At 41.2% G+C, this 15,776-nt stretch overlaps 1 protein-coding gene across 1 annotated transcript in view; it reads left to right on the top strand.

The window, feature by feature from the left end:
• Nucleotides 1-15,776, top strand: part of LOC147257268 (cytoplasmic phosphatidylinositol transfer protein 1-like) — an 81,655-nt gene that overhangs the window by 62,078 nt on the left and 3,801 nt on the right. Inside the window, exons 3-8 of the mRNA XM_086211084.1 lie at nt 4,689-4,777; nt 5,949-5,956; nt 8,349-8,420; nt 12,695-12,790; nt 13,449-13,604; nt 14,178-14,241. Of these exons, the coding sequence (XP_086067210.1) occupies nt 4,689-4,777; nt 5,949-5,956; nt 8,349-8,420; nt 12,695-12,790; nt 13,449-13,604; nt 14,178-14,241 (485 nt within the window). The remainder of the gene's footprint in view (nt 1-4,688; nt 4,778-5,948; nt 5,957-8,348; nt 8,421-12,694; nt 12,791-13,448; nt 13,605-14,177; nt 14,242-15,776) is intronic.

Raw genomic sequence — 15,776 nt, 5'->3', positions numbered from 1 at the left:
TATATATATATATATATATATATATATATATGTATATGTGTGTATATATGTATATGTGTATATGTATATATATATATGTGTGTGTGTGTGTATATATATATATATATGTGTGTGTATATATATGTGTGTGTAGCACAGAAGAGAGAATAGACAAAGGTTTTTTTGGAGAGTATGCGAAGAAAATGACAGCATGAGAGGCAAGTGAGAGCGAGAGAGAGAGAGAGAGAGAAAAAAGAGAGGGGGGCAGTGATACTGGTGGCTGTTCCCTGTGTCAGCGTTTGCTGTGCAGGGGAACTAATTATATTGAGTCAGCACAACTCTATACTGCAGGATAAGACACTAGGAGTATAAAGAGCTACGTTAGGTTTCCATTCAGATTTTTCTCATTCATTTGTTAGAGGATTCAAAAAAAGAGTCAGAAAATGAGGTAATCAGTGCCACTACGCTGGAACGCTCACTGACATTAAAGTAGAGTTCGATGTTTTCAGATATAACACGAACTCCTATTGACCCTCTGCACCTATGATGCGCAGGGATTTTAATAGAAAGAAGGAGAATATGGTGGAATGGGGAAAAAAAACAACAAATCAAACTGTGGTAATTCTTGAATTCATGAAGAAACCTGACCTTTCCAGACTAGCTGACATTTTGCTAAGAAAAAAATGATGTTTTCAGGATGGAGTGAGATGACTACATGGTGCATAGAAAACACACAGATGATTTATATCCTGGCTCTTATACACACACGTATGTATATAAATCAGGCCATAGAAAGTGAAAGGTAGCCTTAGTACAAGCGAGGTTTCAATCCGAATGAAAAGTGAAGAACATACACTTTGCAGCAGTCTGACAGAATGCAGACATTTCTGATTACTGGGTTTATAAGCACAGTTGCAGTTCAGCTGTATTTGTAGCTGGATTAGGGGATTTAATTGGATTACTGTTGTTGTCCCTGTAAACATGAAAAGGGAAGAATCAATTTATTTATAAAGTTGTGTCCAGCAGAACTACGGGGAACAGTGTATCACTCCCTCTTTCCCCCTGTTCACCCTTTGTTGACTAAAGTAGCAGCAGGTCGTGTCTGTTGAATTCTGAGCTTAAATTGACGGACTTTTAAAAGAAAAACTTTAAGGTTTCATTTTGCATCAATTGAACCAGAACCTTCTTGAAGTGAGATAACAGTGTTAACCACAGCACCACCGTGCCGCCGTCATGTTCACGCGTATTTCATAAGTCTGGGTTTAGTTGGACTAACACAATAATTTGATTTTTTTTCTAACATCATTTAAATGTACTGAATGGGACAGTTCCATACAGGCTGCCTATGTTAAAGGTGATGTGTAGGACTGAGATTTGAACTGTTTTTGTTTCCATATAATCACCTGAAACTAAAACTAGTTGTGTTTTCATTCACTCAGAATGAAAAAGTCACTGCATATCTACATCTATATCTATATCTACGTATATAGGGACAAGTTCGCCTTCCACAGAGCCGCCATATTACATTTATAGTAGCCAAGAATGGGTAAATCCCAGCTTTCTGTTATTATTTGCTGATTCCGTCGGTAACATGTTGAAGCTGCACCTTCTCTGCACAAGCTAGTCAAGTCTCCTGCCCCGTTTTCGCTGCGGTACGACTTTTTTCTTCCAACCGCGTGTTGCTGAATACACTGACACACTGGTGGTATTGTTGCACCAGCTGATCCAAGAAATGGAATTTATGAGGACACACTGAGAATGCAGATGAAGGAAAAAAGAGATGAGGGAAGAGAGCTGGTTCATGACCACAGAAACTGATGGAGGGGAAGATTTCAACCACATTGAACTCTGTTCAGAGAACCACCATTTTAAAAGTTGCTTGCAGGTTGTTTTGTGGGCACGCTCATTTTATTATGTGACATGTCTGGGCTTTCCACAATTAACATTAAGATTATTTTAGTCATGTCAGAAGGAAGAAGGAAGCGGGGTGTTGACATTGAGGATGGGGGTGGGTGGGTGTTCTCAGATGTCACTGGATCTTACATATTATTCCTTTAGTATTTAATGTAAATTGGAAAAAAAAAATCCCTGAATGAAAAAGCCAGAGTCGAGCTCACTGGCCAAAAGCCCAGTACCTTTAAACTCTGTCTTGCTCTATTCAAGCAACAAGGCTTTTGTCTTTGATTCACCAGCAGGGAAGTCAATCTGGACTCATTCTGTTCCGCTTCAACGATGCCATTAGCCCCCCCCCCCCACCCCCACCCCACCCCCACACACACACACACACACACACACACACACATACATTCTGCCCAGTGCTGTACTTCACTATTTAGCCCAAACCCATCTGACCTGAACATTAACGCTTGTTCTGTCAATAACCTTCATCAAAAGTGGCGAGTGGAGGGTTGATTGTATGATTCCATAAAGTGTTGCCTTTCCTTAGAGATAGAACTCCAGTTTAGATTCAACTAAATTTGGGTGGATTTTTTTTTTTTGTTTTTGCTAGCTTCGGTGTGAAAACTGGGCAGCCTCCCACCGTGCTTGTATACTTGGCAACACCGACTCCATCGCAGCAGTTGCTGGAAGAGGTATTTAAAAAGAATAAGGAGGGAATGGGAGGAATCAACAGATGGAGGTGTAGGAAGAGTGTCAGTCTCTTAGTGAGAGGGTGGGGACTGCCAATATTTACACAATAATTTTATTATTTTCTGTTTTATTCGCAGCCGTCACGATGCAGTGGGTGCGCCTGTCAGTCAAAGAGAGTACAAACGAATGCAGGCTGCATGAAAAGTCTGTGTCTTCTGTGTTTGACATGTCTTGTGAATGCATTCTCACTGCTGCCTCAATTATATTCTCAGCAGATGTTGGGGATCAGAGAGAGTCAAGCATGCACACAGACCCAGTCTCCTGAGTGCACGTATTGGCAGCACACTGAGTGTTGATGACCAGTAAACACATGATGGGTAATACAAAACAGTTCAAGGTGGCAAAATGGAATTATGGGCTTGGAGAATGGAAGTCTAGAGGCTAAAATAACAGTGTGCGACACTTGCTAGAGGAGTTAGTTTCTGTATGTACAGCTGGCTGGTCTAGCAGGGCATGAAGACCAGAAAACAGGGCACACTTCAACCAAAGGTAAAAATATCCACCCACCAAAGCTTCCACCAACTAACGCATTACGTCTCGTTTGACAGGGAGTAGGAAAGGCCTCAGCACAGACTGTCCCGTAAGAGCACAAAAAAATATTTAAAAAATCTACTATATATAATCTGTAATATAATAAAAAAAAATCTTAATCTGCCCTTTAACCAGCGATGGGAATAATGGCGTTAAAATAAACGCTGTTACTGACGGCGTTACTTTTGTCAGTAACGGGTAATCTAACTAACTACTTTCTCTACCGTTACAACACCGCTACCGTTACCAACACGCCGTTACTACGCGTTGCTGAAGCTACTCATTGAAGCTGTCGTCCGACTCGGCTCACACACACACAGGAGCCGCAAATGCATGTGTTTTATTTCTTCTTTGGTGACGGGTAGGGGAGGGGTGAGATAACCGCCTAACTAATGATGATTGGCTAAGATAGAGTAAGATTTCATGTTAAGCCAACCAGAGACATCAGATGGGCGGGTGTTTACACACAAACCCAGCACATAGCAGCACACACACACACACACACACACACACACACACACACACACCAACTATCAGAGATGGCGAGTCGCGGGGAAAGACGGCATTTTCAAGATGGAAATATAGGCACTTCTTTAACTTCATGGAGGTTAAAGTTCAAAATGTACACGTTGAGTGTACGTTATGTCGTCCCAGAGCGAGAGCAAAGAGGCTGTCAACGTCCAATGTCAGCAACTCCAATTTAATGAAGCACCTCTCGACGACCCACGCTTCTACTAAACTAGTGGCCAGAAACACCGTTGACACCGCTAATGGTGATAGCAAGTAGGTGCTGTTAACCTGAGCTCCGCTAACAAAGAAGGACACGGAGCCACGCAATCCAAGCAGCCAGAGCTGGATTTTTCTGAAAAAAAAATCCAAATTCTTTGACATTTTTTAATTTAAAAGAAAAAAGAGCGACGCAATTGTTATTTTCCCAGGTAACTAGTTACTTTCATTGATTGTGGAGTAACACAGTTACTAACTCAGTTACCTTTTGGGAGAAGTAACTATTAACTACAACTAATTACTTTTTCAAAGTAACGTGCCCAACACTGCCTTTAACCTGCAGCTGATTCACTGGTGCTGCTCAGGCGGTCTACCAGTGGTGGTGTACAGTGGTCATGTAAACTTTCCAAAAAAGAGAATGCTGCTCTCTAAAAATACATTTTAAAGCCTAAATAGAGGCTGTAAAGTTTGCATGGCGTTTGTTTTAGTTCTGTTTGAAAGGGTCTTGGAAAGCATCCTGGCTCAGTGGTAGAGTGGCCGTCTAGCAACCGAAGGGTCGCTGGCTTGATCCTCTCTCCCCCTGGTGACCTTGTCAAAGTGTACTGCCTCTCGCCCAATGTCAGCTGGGAGAGGCTCCAGAACCCCCCCCCCCCACCCCCCTTCCTTTCACTTCCTTTCAATCGGAATAAGTTGGTGATGATTGCTTTGAAAACAGAAGCAGTTTCACCACCAAGCTCCACTTTGCCTGTGACATGCTGACAGCAGCGCCTCATCTGTTTCTGTCTGTCTCAATGTCTCTGCAGTAAATTACCCAGCTGGGCTCGAGCAGTGGTTCCTAAAATCTTCTATGTGACAGAGAAAGCATGGAACTATTACCCGTACACCATAACAGGTGAGTATGTCAACACACACACACACACACACACACACACACACACACACACACACACACACACACACACACACACACACACACACACACACACACACACTGATGCAGAGTAAATGAGGGAACTGGTCAGTCCATATAATCAATCTGATGCAACTTTTAGATCTTCAGCTCTCTCACCACTTGCACGATATCAAATCCAGTAAGAGAGCATTGCGACGCTCCTCCACGAACACTTACCTGCTGCAGAAACTGAGCTTACAAGAGCTCACACTGGAAGAGCATAACCCTGCAGTCGCATGAATAACAACATGTCAAAAGGGTCATTTCATTTCACAGAAAACGGTACAAATGTGTTTTTGAAGAGAGAATGCAATGCATAGAGAGTAGACATTTATTTATTTAATGCAACTTCATGCGTATTCTCAGCTATTCTGCATGCATGCATGAGGCATAAAATTATTCACACATCCTAAGCAAAATATAAATGAAATTTGAAAGGTCAGAGAAATTGAGATAAGAAATAACTGTAATTTATCTTAGTATCTTAATTCTCATTCAAAAGTTTGTAATGCACCGCTTCTTTTCTTTTGCATATTGCACATGCAGAAACATCTGAATGTACACTGATGATGACTAACCTTCCACACTGTCAGCCACTCCGCCCCAGCTCTGTTTATAACCATGTGTTAGTTTACAAGGAGACACGACGTGAGAAAGCATGAACACGCAACTGACGTGGAGAAAACGACTGTTTACTCATTTTTACGGTTTTGGCAAATATGCGAATGCTTTATTCATAATGTCTCACACACGAGTCGAAGCGGTGGAATAATCTTCACTAAATCGCCAACATTACGAGCACGAGAGTGCCCAAACCTTCCCTCTGAGATGCATAATGATCATGATCATAACGGATAGGCGTTCCAAGCTAAGGAACCTGGCTTCAAGGGATTTTTTTATTTTTTATTTTTTTTGGACAATGAGAGCACATTAAAGACAGTTGAGGTGAAGTAACTAAAGATTTAGGATGATCGGATGTTGATATGTGACAGTCAGTTTTCCTGTTCTGGAGCAGTTTAAGCTTTGGTGTTTAGAATATTTGATTCATAACTTCCTTTTTCTGTTCCATCCTTTCTGCGCTGACCTGATGACCCAACGCCATGGCCTGTAGAATACACTGTAAGTATATATGCATATTTGTCTCCTTTTTGGGTTCGGTTTATATTGGAGTTCAGACACAGCTAAGGAATACCTTGTAAATATTCGGAGGTGTGTTTAGAAACTGCAGTCCAATCTTGAATCTTAACGATTTGTATTGTGTTAGGTTTTTGGTCATATAAAGGAAACCTGGTGTGACCATCTGTGTCTCTCGAGCTGAAAGGTTGACCCCCTGCAGCTACGTCTCCATCCCCCTGCTATCGAACCAGTGTGAGCAATTAGAAACTTATCGGACTAATCAGAACAGGCCCCCAGCACTGATGTAGCTCGTAATTGTTGAAGCTGTGAATATAAGCCGCTGCCTGCAATACGGAGTCGTAGGAAATGGTGTCTCTCAAGGCATCAAGTGATCCAATTTTATAAATTACAGATATAGACTCCATAAAATCAATTACAGTAATCCAGAACAGGAGGATACGGTAGTGGGAAGTGGTCGATGACCATATTTAGACCGCAGGTTGACTGATGACCAATATGTAATATAACAATATCATCTTTTTGTTTTTTTGGGGGGGGTGGGGGGGGGTTTGCATACAATTCCATCATGATAATAATGATAATGAGAAAACCATTATTTCATTCTAATTACAATCTAATATACATGGTTATCTTAGCCAGTTACATGTTTCAGATGGAGCTTGAATTAATTCATTGAATAGGTGAATACATTTGGTTGCAGACATTATTTGTTTATTTTTGAATGGGCCTTAAGAGCACTAACGATACTAACGTATCACCCGCTACCCAGGAGCAGCTAACAACAATACAAATGTATTCACTCCGAATGAAAAAAACAAGTATATGAAAGCCTTCTACCCTCTTAAGGAGCGTTGAAATGAAGTCATGTAAGCTGCTTCTGTTCTAAATGTGGCCAAAGGCCTGGTTGTTGCTGATCCCAGACCCCAGCCCCACAAAGGGATTCACTTTATTATTGGCAAAACCTGCAAATATCAAAACCACTCAGTTCATTCCTCAAGCACATAAAGTCATTTTTCCATTACTTAAAAAAACAAAACACCTTAATTAACTTTTCTCTGGAAACTTAGCTGAAGCTTAACCAGAGCTAATTGAACCCTTAACCTTTAACTAAGTCTTTACTCTTGTGCAAATACTGTACGCAGAGCTGCCTGTAACCTGTGCTTAACCCTGAGAACATGTTAAAGCAGAGCTAAAACTGGTTTGTGTGTCACTTATACAGAATGATAAATGTCGGCAGCGTGAGTCACTCCGGTTTAGGATGGATGGATGAGAGGGGTAAGAGGACAATGGTGTGACAGTAACAGAAAGGCTTGATATTGTTTCTGTTTATGTGTGGGAGCGTTTTCTGTTCATGTATGAGTCAGTATAGAGCCATGCCTGCATTACTTTTTAGGCAAAAGATGCTCAAAGTCTTAAGGAATTGTCTTTGCTTTTGTTGCTTTTGACAAGTAAATAGAAATTGAAATCCTGTTCAGCATTAAAAGAGAGAAGGAGTTCAAAAAGTTCAAGCAGCAGCTTTTGACAGTCAGGGTTTAAGTGAAAGTCTTCTTTTCGTCCTACAGATTGAAGCAAAGCTTGCAGCTAAAAAGCCGCTTTTATACAGTCGCGTTTCATATTATGGAGTCCAAGTCACACCAAATACTATCATGTGCATTTAGGAAACCCATTATTCTTTCAGGCTGTCCACCACGTCTACACACAGACACTTTAAATTTGTTAGGACGCACAAGAGAAAAACCCTGCAAAACAGCAAGGACGACTAGAGGGGAACTCTGCAGCGTGCGTACCTCTGTCTGTGTAACATATCCTGAGAAATTAATGAAAATGTCCAGAGACAAGAGTTACTACATATTCATATTTTATATCCTAACCCACTGGTGGTTTGGGTGTACTGTGTTATGTCTTCATACACACGGTAACAGTTTCCCTCTCTTGTATTTTAATATTGTGTATTAAAGCTATGTAAATAAATTTGCCTCCCCTGGAGTGGTCCCAGTTCGAGGTTGCCATGGTGATGATTACTGACAAGATTTATCCAAAGCTCCTTACAAACATTCATTTAATATGTTAAAATAATATGTGAGATTCTTTTGGTCTGCTGGAAATCTTAGTGTGAGATGCATGCTATTTTCAAGGAAATATCGCAATTTACAATACTGGATACTGGTCCAAGTATCCCACAATGCAATGCTGCAGCAGTGACAAGACACACAGAAAGATGTAACTGCTTATCACCGGAATTTTATAACACGGGAGCTCTACAGCAATGCAGAGTATGTAAAGTGTGTGATTTTTGAATATGTACATTTTTATGTTTTGTATATCTATTTTATCCACTATGCACACGTCTCGCTTTTTTTTTTTTTTTTTACAGTGCTCATTCCTGCCCAAGTTTTCCATTCACATAGAGACAAAATACGAGGACAACAAAGGGTGCAACGATAATGTGAGTACGCACGCGCGTTCGGTTTTGTGATGTTTAGCTCACAGAAACGCTACATGTTTGTTGTTTGATAAAACTAATAAGGTAGAATTTAATAGTGACAAGCAAATGGCGATCAGTGTTTTTACCAGTTTTTTTTAATCACATAGGCAAACGTCGAGGTGTAAAAAATAACAACCCTACATTCTACAGTAGTTTGTCCACTAATGAGCTCTGTCCTAAACTCTTCATAGTGACATTGAATCAAAAATGATTTCTTGTTCCTCATCAGTTAACATCCTGTATTAATCTCTCCTCTTCATTTTAACATGGCTGTCTGTTATACAGACTGTTATACTCCAAAAATCTGCACCGCAAAACAATCCAGATTATAACACCAGCAGACATATGCTGGAAAACACTCGGAGAGGCTCACCATCCAGGCGGACTGGTCCATTCATACACCCTTGTGCGCGTCCCAGTTGCATCGTAAAGCCAACTATACATGAGCTCTGAGAGTCTGCCAAAGAACTGCCCCGCTTGTTGGCCTCCTCTCTTTATATTTCCTCCACTCTTTATTAGTCATCAAATGAAAGGTTGCCACTACTGGGATCGCTAGGAAGAAAAATGGTGGACAAATTGCTTGAAATATACCAGGGTGGGCTGCCAGCTGGTTAATTTTATAGCATCTTCGTTTCTGCTTCAAATAGCCCAGTCGCCTGCCAAATATATAGCGCAGAAACGGCTGGTTCGGGCTTGAATGGGAGAGGGACGTGCAAATGGACGGACTGTCAGTGCTGAAAAACATGGCGCGATTTTAATCGACGCTGGTTTGATTTGATGAGACATCTGAATGTACTTCATGGAGAAAGAGTTCTGTCGTACACACAGGACATGTGTGATGCCCGTGGTTATGAGTCAGAAAACTCGCAGATGCAGTCATCAGCACACAGTGTCAGTGACACAGCTGCAACATCTTCAAGGCAAATAAACAAGACATCCTGAATGTTTATGGTGTTGTGTAAGCGGTTCATCAGCATGTCATGTGTTGTTGTACGGGTGTGTATTGCATTCTCTTGGGAAAAAGGAAATCCTTTGTTTTTCTGAATAAAAATCTTGATTAGCTCATTGATTTTACTATCATATTTATTTACTGTTATGTATTTTTGTGTATAATCATCTTTGTCTGTGACCATAAAGCGCTGTTGGAGGGCTGTTTGTCAGGGTTTGGCCAATAAGCAGCAACAACCTTAGGTTCAGAGCCCATGACAGCTTCTCTTGCAATTTCAAGCTTCTTGCTAGATTTAGATTTGTTACTTTTTTTCTTAATTGAAGAGTCAATTAACAACATGGCTACCTCGGAGAAACAGCCCTGTTTGTCTGAATTGGATTTTCTGAATTTTGATAATGGGGGGGCATGGCTCGGAGGTTGAGTGGCCGTCGAGCAACCAAAGGGTCGCTGGTCCTCACTTCCCCCGGTGACCATGTCGATGTATCCTTGAGCAAAATACTGAACCCCTAATTGCTCCTGATGGCCCTGTGATGGACTGGCGACCCGTCCAGGATGAACCCTGCCTCTCACCCAATGACAGCTGGGATAGGCTCCTGCCCCCCTCCCCCCATGCGCGACCCTTTACGGATAAGTGTTATTGAAAATGGATGGATGGATGAATTTTGATAATCAAGTCGTTAATTGATAAAAAGATTTCAGAACAGATGTCTTTATTAAGTGAGTGCAATGCAACGTTTTTGCTGTAAATGAGGTTGTGAAATGATATCAGCGCAGGTGTTTTCAGAAGCACCGCTCATGCGGTTTCTCTTCAGCTCGCTCAGGGTCTTAAGCAGCACAGCAGGGACTTCTGGCACCACTTTATCTACCTCCCAAGTTGCATAATAAAGTTATTTCTACCTCTCCTCTCCCACTCAGGGTGTCTTGACAGTGTGTGGTTTCAACCATTTTGAACCATTACGATGGTGTCGTAAGATAGGAGGAAAATTGTATCAAGAGGAAAGAACTGAGTTGAGAAGAAGAGGGAAGGAAATGTGTGGTCAGGAAATGAGTGGGTGTCTTGGCGGACATCATGCAGTATTTGAATAAATGGTGCAGTAACAATACATGACATGCAGGATTCCACAGCTCGATCCAAAGTTAGACACACATGAGTGCACACACACTCACACATTCAGCTTTAACATGTGTCCTGGGGCATTGTGTAATCTCTTGAAGGACTCGATCTGCACAGCAGGCAGAATGGAGAACCACATCTGACTCTTGTTTTTCTAGTGTGGAGGTTGTCGTGCTTTTCTTTTTTTATTGGTGTGTCGCACGTAAAACCAAATGCTGGGCGAGGACATCACATCAGAAATCTGCAAGTCTTGAAGATTCAAAGCCTTTATTTCCTGCACAAACCATACATTTCCCCTGCTTCCACCTCCTTTTCTTCACACTCCTCCTCCTCGACCTTATCTGTCTCTTCTACCCTGTCTTGCTCCAGCCTTCCTCTCCACCCTCTCATCTTTATTTTTTTCACTGTTTACCTCCTTAGTTTCTTTCCCCTCTCCCTCTTCATCCCAGACTCCATCCTTGTCGCTTGGCTGCACTCATGCTAGCATATCGGCCTTATTGTGCCAGCAGTGCTCATCCACACTGTAAATGACAGGAGGCACCCTCAGAGAGGAGGGAGGGAGGGAGAGAGAGAGAGATTGACAGAGTGTATGAGATAGGAAGGTAACTTGTCTGTTCACATTCAGCTGGGTGACAAACTCCAACAGACAAGAAGACTTGCTTCTGATGACAATAAAAACGAAGCCAAGTGAGTAAAGACGCTGGTGTAAAATTTCTTATCAGCTCACAATGTGCAAGGCAGCAGCACAGAGGAGAGGGACACCCCAGAGTCCCATTATTAGTTGAACAATATTTAACTGTCACGTCTCAGAAAACAATGAATTTTGAGGGAAATGGCATAAGCATCTATTCATCTGAAAGATGAGACTCACCAAGAATGTCAAAAAGACAATAAAGGAAGATTTTGTGAAATACTGTTACAGCCTATCCCTTTTAGTGCCCCAAAAGCAGATACCTTCTCAGAGCTCTAGACTCCCAGCGGATGGCTAACTGCGAGGTAGCTTGGATCTTAGGAATGCTAGCTGTTGGCAGTGTAGTGAGGCAAGACGATATGTCTTACAAAGTCGGCTATGAATATTAGTAACAGTCACTCTTCTAGCTGTCAACAAATGTTTGATTTTGTTGGCTGAACCTACACTGTTAGCATTTACTGCTGCGAAGCTAACTAGCAGTTAGCCATCCAGTGGGGGGTCTGGAACTCCGTAAACTACACCGAGAGGAGAGAAAGGTACCTTATCATCTTCTCAGGCTCTAAATGTGATGGCCTGTAATTTTATTTCCTAAAAAGTTGCTGTGTTGTTGTAAGAATTTTGAGATTGTAGATTTTGTGACAGGATACAAACTCTCTGAATGTTTGTAAAGTTAATAACGGTTAATATTTATGTAAAATGAGCGGGTTGGGATGAGCTGCAGGACACCGTTGATGGCAAGTAATGATGAATACTGACTGGCTGTAAATGTTTAACCTTTTTAACACTTGTATGAATGGTTCTATTAATCACACCAGCTGCCACCCCAGATTGCAAATTACATCTAAAATATGAAGAATTTAGCATGAATCTCAGTGTATCTGGGTACTGCGTAACATCTTCAGCCAGTTATGGTAACCTGCAATTGGATTTACACTCCACACTTGTGTGTCCTGCTACCAGTTTGAAAATAAAGTGCCTTTGCATGGCGGGGCCTATTCCTGAGAACAATATGTCTTTTTTTGTTTCTTACAATATTAATTCCCATCTTTATTTGATCTACCTATATTAAATAACCACTGCAACCTTTCAATGAAGGCTTTGTGTTGCCTTAGCTGGAAGTGATGTGTCACTTAAATTGCAAAGATTATTTGGAAAATTCAACAGCAAGAAAAAGGTGAAAAGCTAAATTTTGGAATCAGCACTTTGTCAGTTGGTATAGTGATAAAGTGAAGATGTAAGCGTAGTGCACCCCCTATTGGTTTTTGAAACAATTACAATATGGCTCAGTTGTAACTGTGATGAAGGGGCTTTAAGTGATAAAAGCATCAAGACAAACAGCCTTAGTTTATTGTTCAATCTCCAGCTTTTGATTCAAGCACGCTGGTAGTTTTTTTTCAGAAATATAGAGATTTTATTCGAAAGCGGTTCTGAATGGCGGCTGGAGGCAAAACAGTAACGATATGCAACTGGAATTTTTTCAGATTTTTGACACCGAGCTGAGGGAGCAGGAGAGAGAGGTGTGTTTCATCGACATTGCCTATGATGACATCCCTGACCGCTACTATAAAGAGTCTGAGGTGAGTGTGTGTGTATGTGTGTCTGTCTGTCTGTTCGGAGCTAACAGCCCTGGAGAGGAGTGAGGAAATGAAGAAATGCGGTAAACGGTGTTGATTAGATGACGTTTGCATATTCAGCACATTGTTTTCTGTCTCCAAACTGTATTATATTCTAAATAGATGTTTTAGTTCATGTTTTATCCCTGTGGGGATCTTCTAAAAGAAAATAACATATTTACATGTTCATTATCTGTTAATGTGTTGTTGCTGCCCAAAACACTGGCTCGAATATAAAAAAATATACTAATCTAATTCTAATCTAATACAAACTTTGGAGACTTGAGACCTTTGTCTGTCTGGCATCCACCATCCTCCATCTCACCAAGACTCCATCTGGAGTCTGAAAGCCTTTCATACCTCTGAGTCGGTGAAGTGAGCGTGCTGATAATTGTCCTCAGAGCTATTTGATAACAGATTGTCTCAGCTCTGATGAGCCTGGATAGAGATTCTCCGAGGACACGAAGGGTTAATGTGAACGTATTTAATGCCAACGCTCAGTCAGGCTTCTAAATTTAGACTCTTCCCCTTAAGTCTGTCCCCAGTGAGCTGCAGAAGCCACCATGCCTGAAGGTTTGACTTAATTATTATAACTTTAAACGTCTGTGTGTATTCATTAAAGGACTTGCGGTATTTCAAGTCAGAGAAGACGTCGCGGGGGATGCTTCAGGAAGGATGGAGGGACACCCAGGATCCCATCATGTGCTCGTACAAACTGGTCACCGTCAAGTTTGAGGTTTGGGGTCTGCAGACTCGTGTGGAGCAGTTTGTACACAAGGTGCAAATTCTTTAAATGTTGCAAAACCATCGTGTGCCTTGCTTTGTTTACCAGTGTGAATTCATTTTGGTCCAGCTGCTTCACTCATTGGCTCATATTTTTCAAGAGTAACAAATGTATTTTTGAAATGAAGATACAGTATAAGTACAGTATATACTTAATAAATAGGCTAAACACTTCTTACAATGTACAGTTGGGCAAACTCTACACAACCACGGGCAAGTGCAGTCTATTTAGGGGGAATATGTTCACTGTTTATCTGGTGTATAATTGACACAATGTTATTGGGATTATCTACGTTTGTTACCCAGTGCAACAATGATGTGATATTTCAACAAAAATGAACAATTTGTTTTATCAGGCTTTGGCTACAAAGGCAAAATTTGTTAGTGGATTAACGAATGTAATGAATTTTCTTTCTTAAAAAATGAAAAAAATAATATGAAATATAGCTGTGGACACCGGATCAAAATATGAATTGTAAATGGAGCCACTGAGTAAAAACTGGTAATCATAAAGTATTTTTCCTTATAAATGACTGTGATCTGACTAGTGTGTCGTGTCACCTTGTAGGTGGTTCGGGACGTTTTGCTGCTGGGACACAGACAGGCATTCGCCTGGGTGGATGAATGGATTGGTAGGTCCATCAGCCCTTTTTTTGACTGTTTGTAGGATCAAATCTTGAGTAACAAGAAAACTAAACATGTTCACTAAAAAGCGGTTAAGTGGATATCTTTTCAAAGATAAGAGACAACTGGCTTCCACGGTAGCAATGACCTTTTCTTGTATAAATTGATACAAAACATCTTCATTTTTAAAACGCATCAGAAACATAGCATGTACGTAGTTTATTCACAGCTCTTTTTAAAAGTTTTATTACTGTGTGATTGCTGTTACCAACGTGCGTGCATGTACAGTCGCCTTTCCTGCACCGCCACGTTCACCCGTCACTGCTAATCCTGCTTATTCTCCTACAGCATGGGTCCTCCTCTTGGTATATCCACTAATCCATCGAATGGTTTTATTCTAGCTTTCATTGTTTCAAGTAAAACCTGCATGATAAAACCACACCTTTCATGTTTCAGTAATTTATTCTTTAACTATTTAGGTTTTTTTTTACTCTTAATGTCAAACTTTCATTTGTATCAGCCAAATATAAAAAAAAGACCCTGGTTTGTATTAGTTTCCATTCTCACCAACCTGTCTGAATCGGCTGCAATTACATCGTCGAATAATTAGAGATTTACACGGGTGAGTGATGTTTCTAACTGAAACATGAAAGCTGGCTGTTTCACTGAGAGCCTGGTTGCACAAGAGGCAATCCTGCACAACACAAGCACCATATTCCTCTCCTCTCCTCTCTTCACTTGCATTTACCATTGGGATTATTTTGCGCTGCTATTTACTCTCTTAATCTGTTTACATGGACTGACTTTGAGTGGGGAATGACAGAACCTCTCTAAGTCTTGTGCTTCTAATAATCCAACCTTTCATCAGGTCTGGATTTTTCATGCTTTTTCCTATAATCTTAAACAGTCCTTGACCTAATCCCTCCTATCCTCGCCTGCTCCTGGTGTTGCTGGGATTGGTCTAGCTGTCTCCTGTAACAGCTCTGTGTTATGGGAAACTAGCTCTAATCATCCACTAAAAGCGCTATACTCACCCCAAAGAATGCACCTTTGCCACCTCCCCGCTCCTTTTTTTTTTACCTCTCCCTCAACTGGAGTGTCATTTTAGAGGAGTTACCAACATTTCGACCTTCGTTCCACCCTACCCACCCTGCCCCCTCCTCCTCCTCCTTCTTCCAGATATGACTTTGGATGACGTGCGGGATTACGAGAGAAAAATGCATGAGAAAACCAACATTAAAGTTTGTCATCAGCAGCAAGAGCATTCCACAACAAATCCATCTTCATTGGATGACATAGAGATCCATGACAAAGCAAGTGTATGTCTCTTTCATTGTTTCTTTACTCCATTGGCCCTGTTCTTTCTCAAATTTGAACCACTGGTCACCTAAACTGTGAGGATGCCACATTTAACCGTCCACACTGTCATTCATTCTGTCCTACATTGAGTGACACTGTGAGAGGATCCATTCAAATACGTAAAGAATATACAGTACGTATGCAGACTTCAAAGGAGTGGTTTAACAGGCTTCAAAAGGTATCT

This window comes from Aulostomus chinensis, chromosome 8, assembly GCF_037954235.1.
Source record: "Aulostomus chinensis isolate RoL2024-O1b breed Wild chromosome 8, RoL_Achi_v1.0, whole genome shotgun sequence".
NCBI lineage: Eukaryota > Metazoa > Chordata > Actinopteri > Syngnathiformes > Aulostomidae > Aulostomus > Aulostomus chinensis.
The sequence above is the reverse complement of the archived record's forward strand: the minus strand, read 5'-3'. Positions and strand labels throughout refer to the sequence as shown.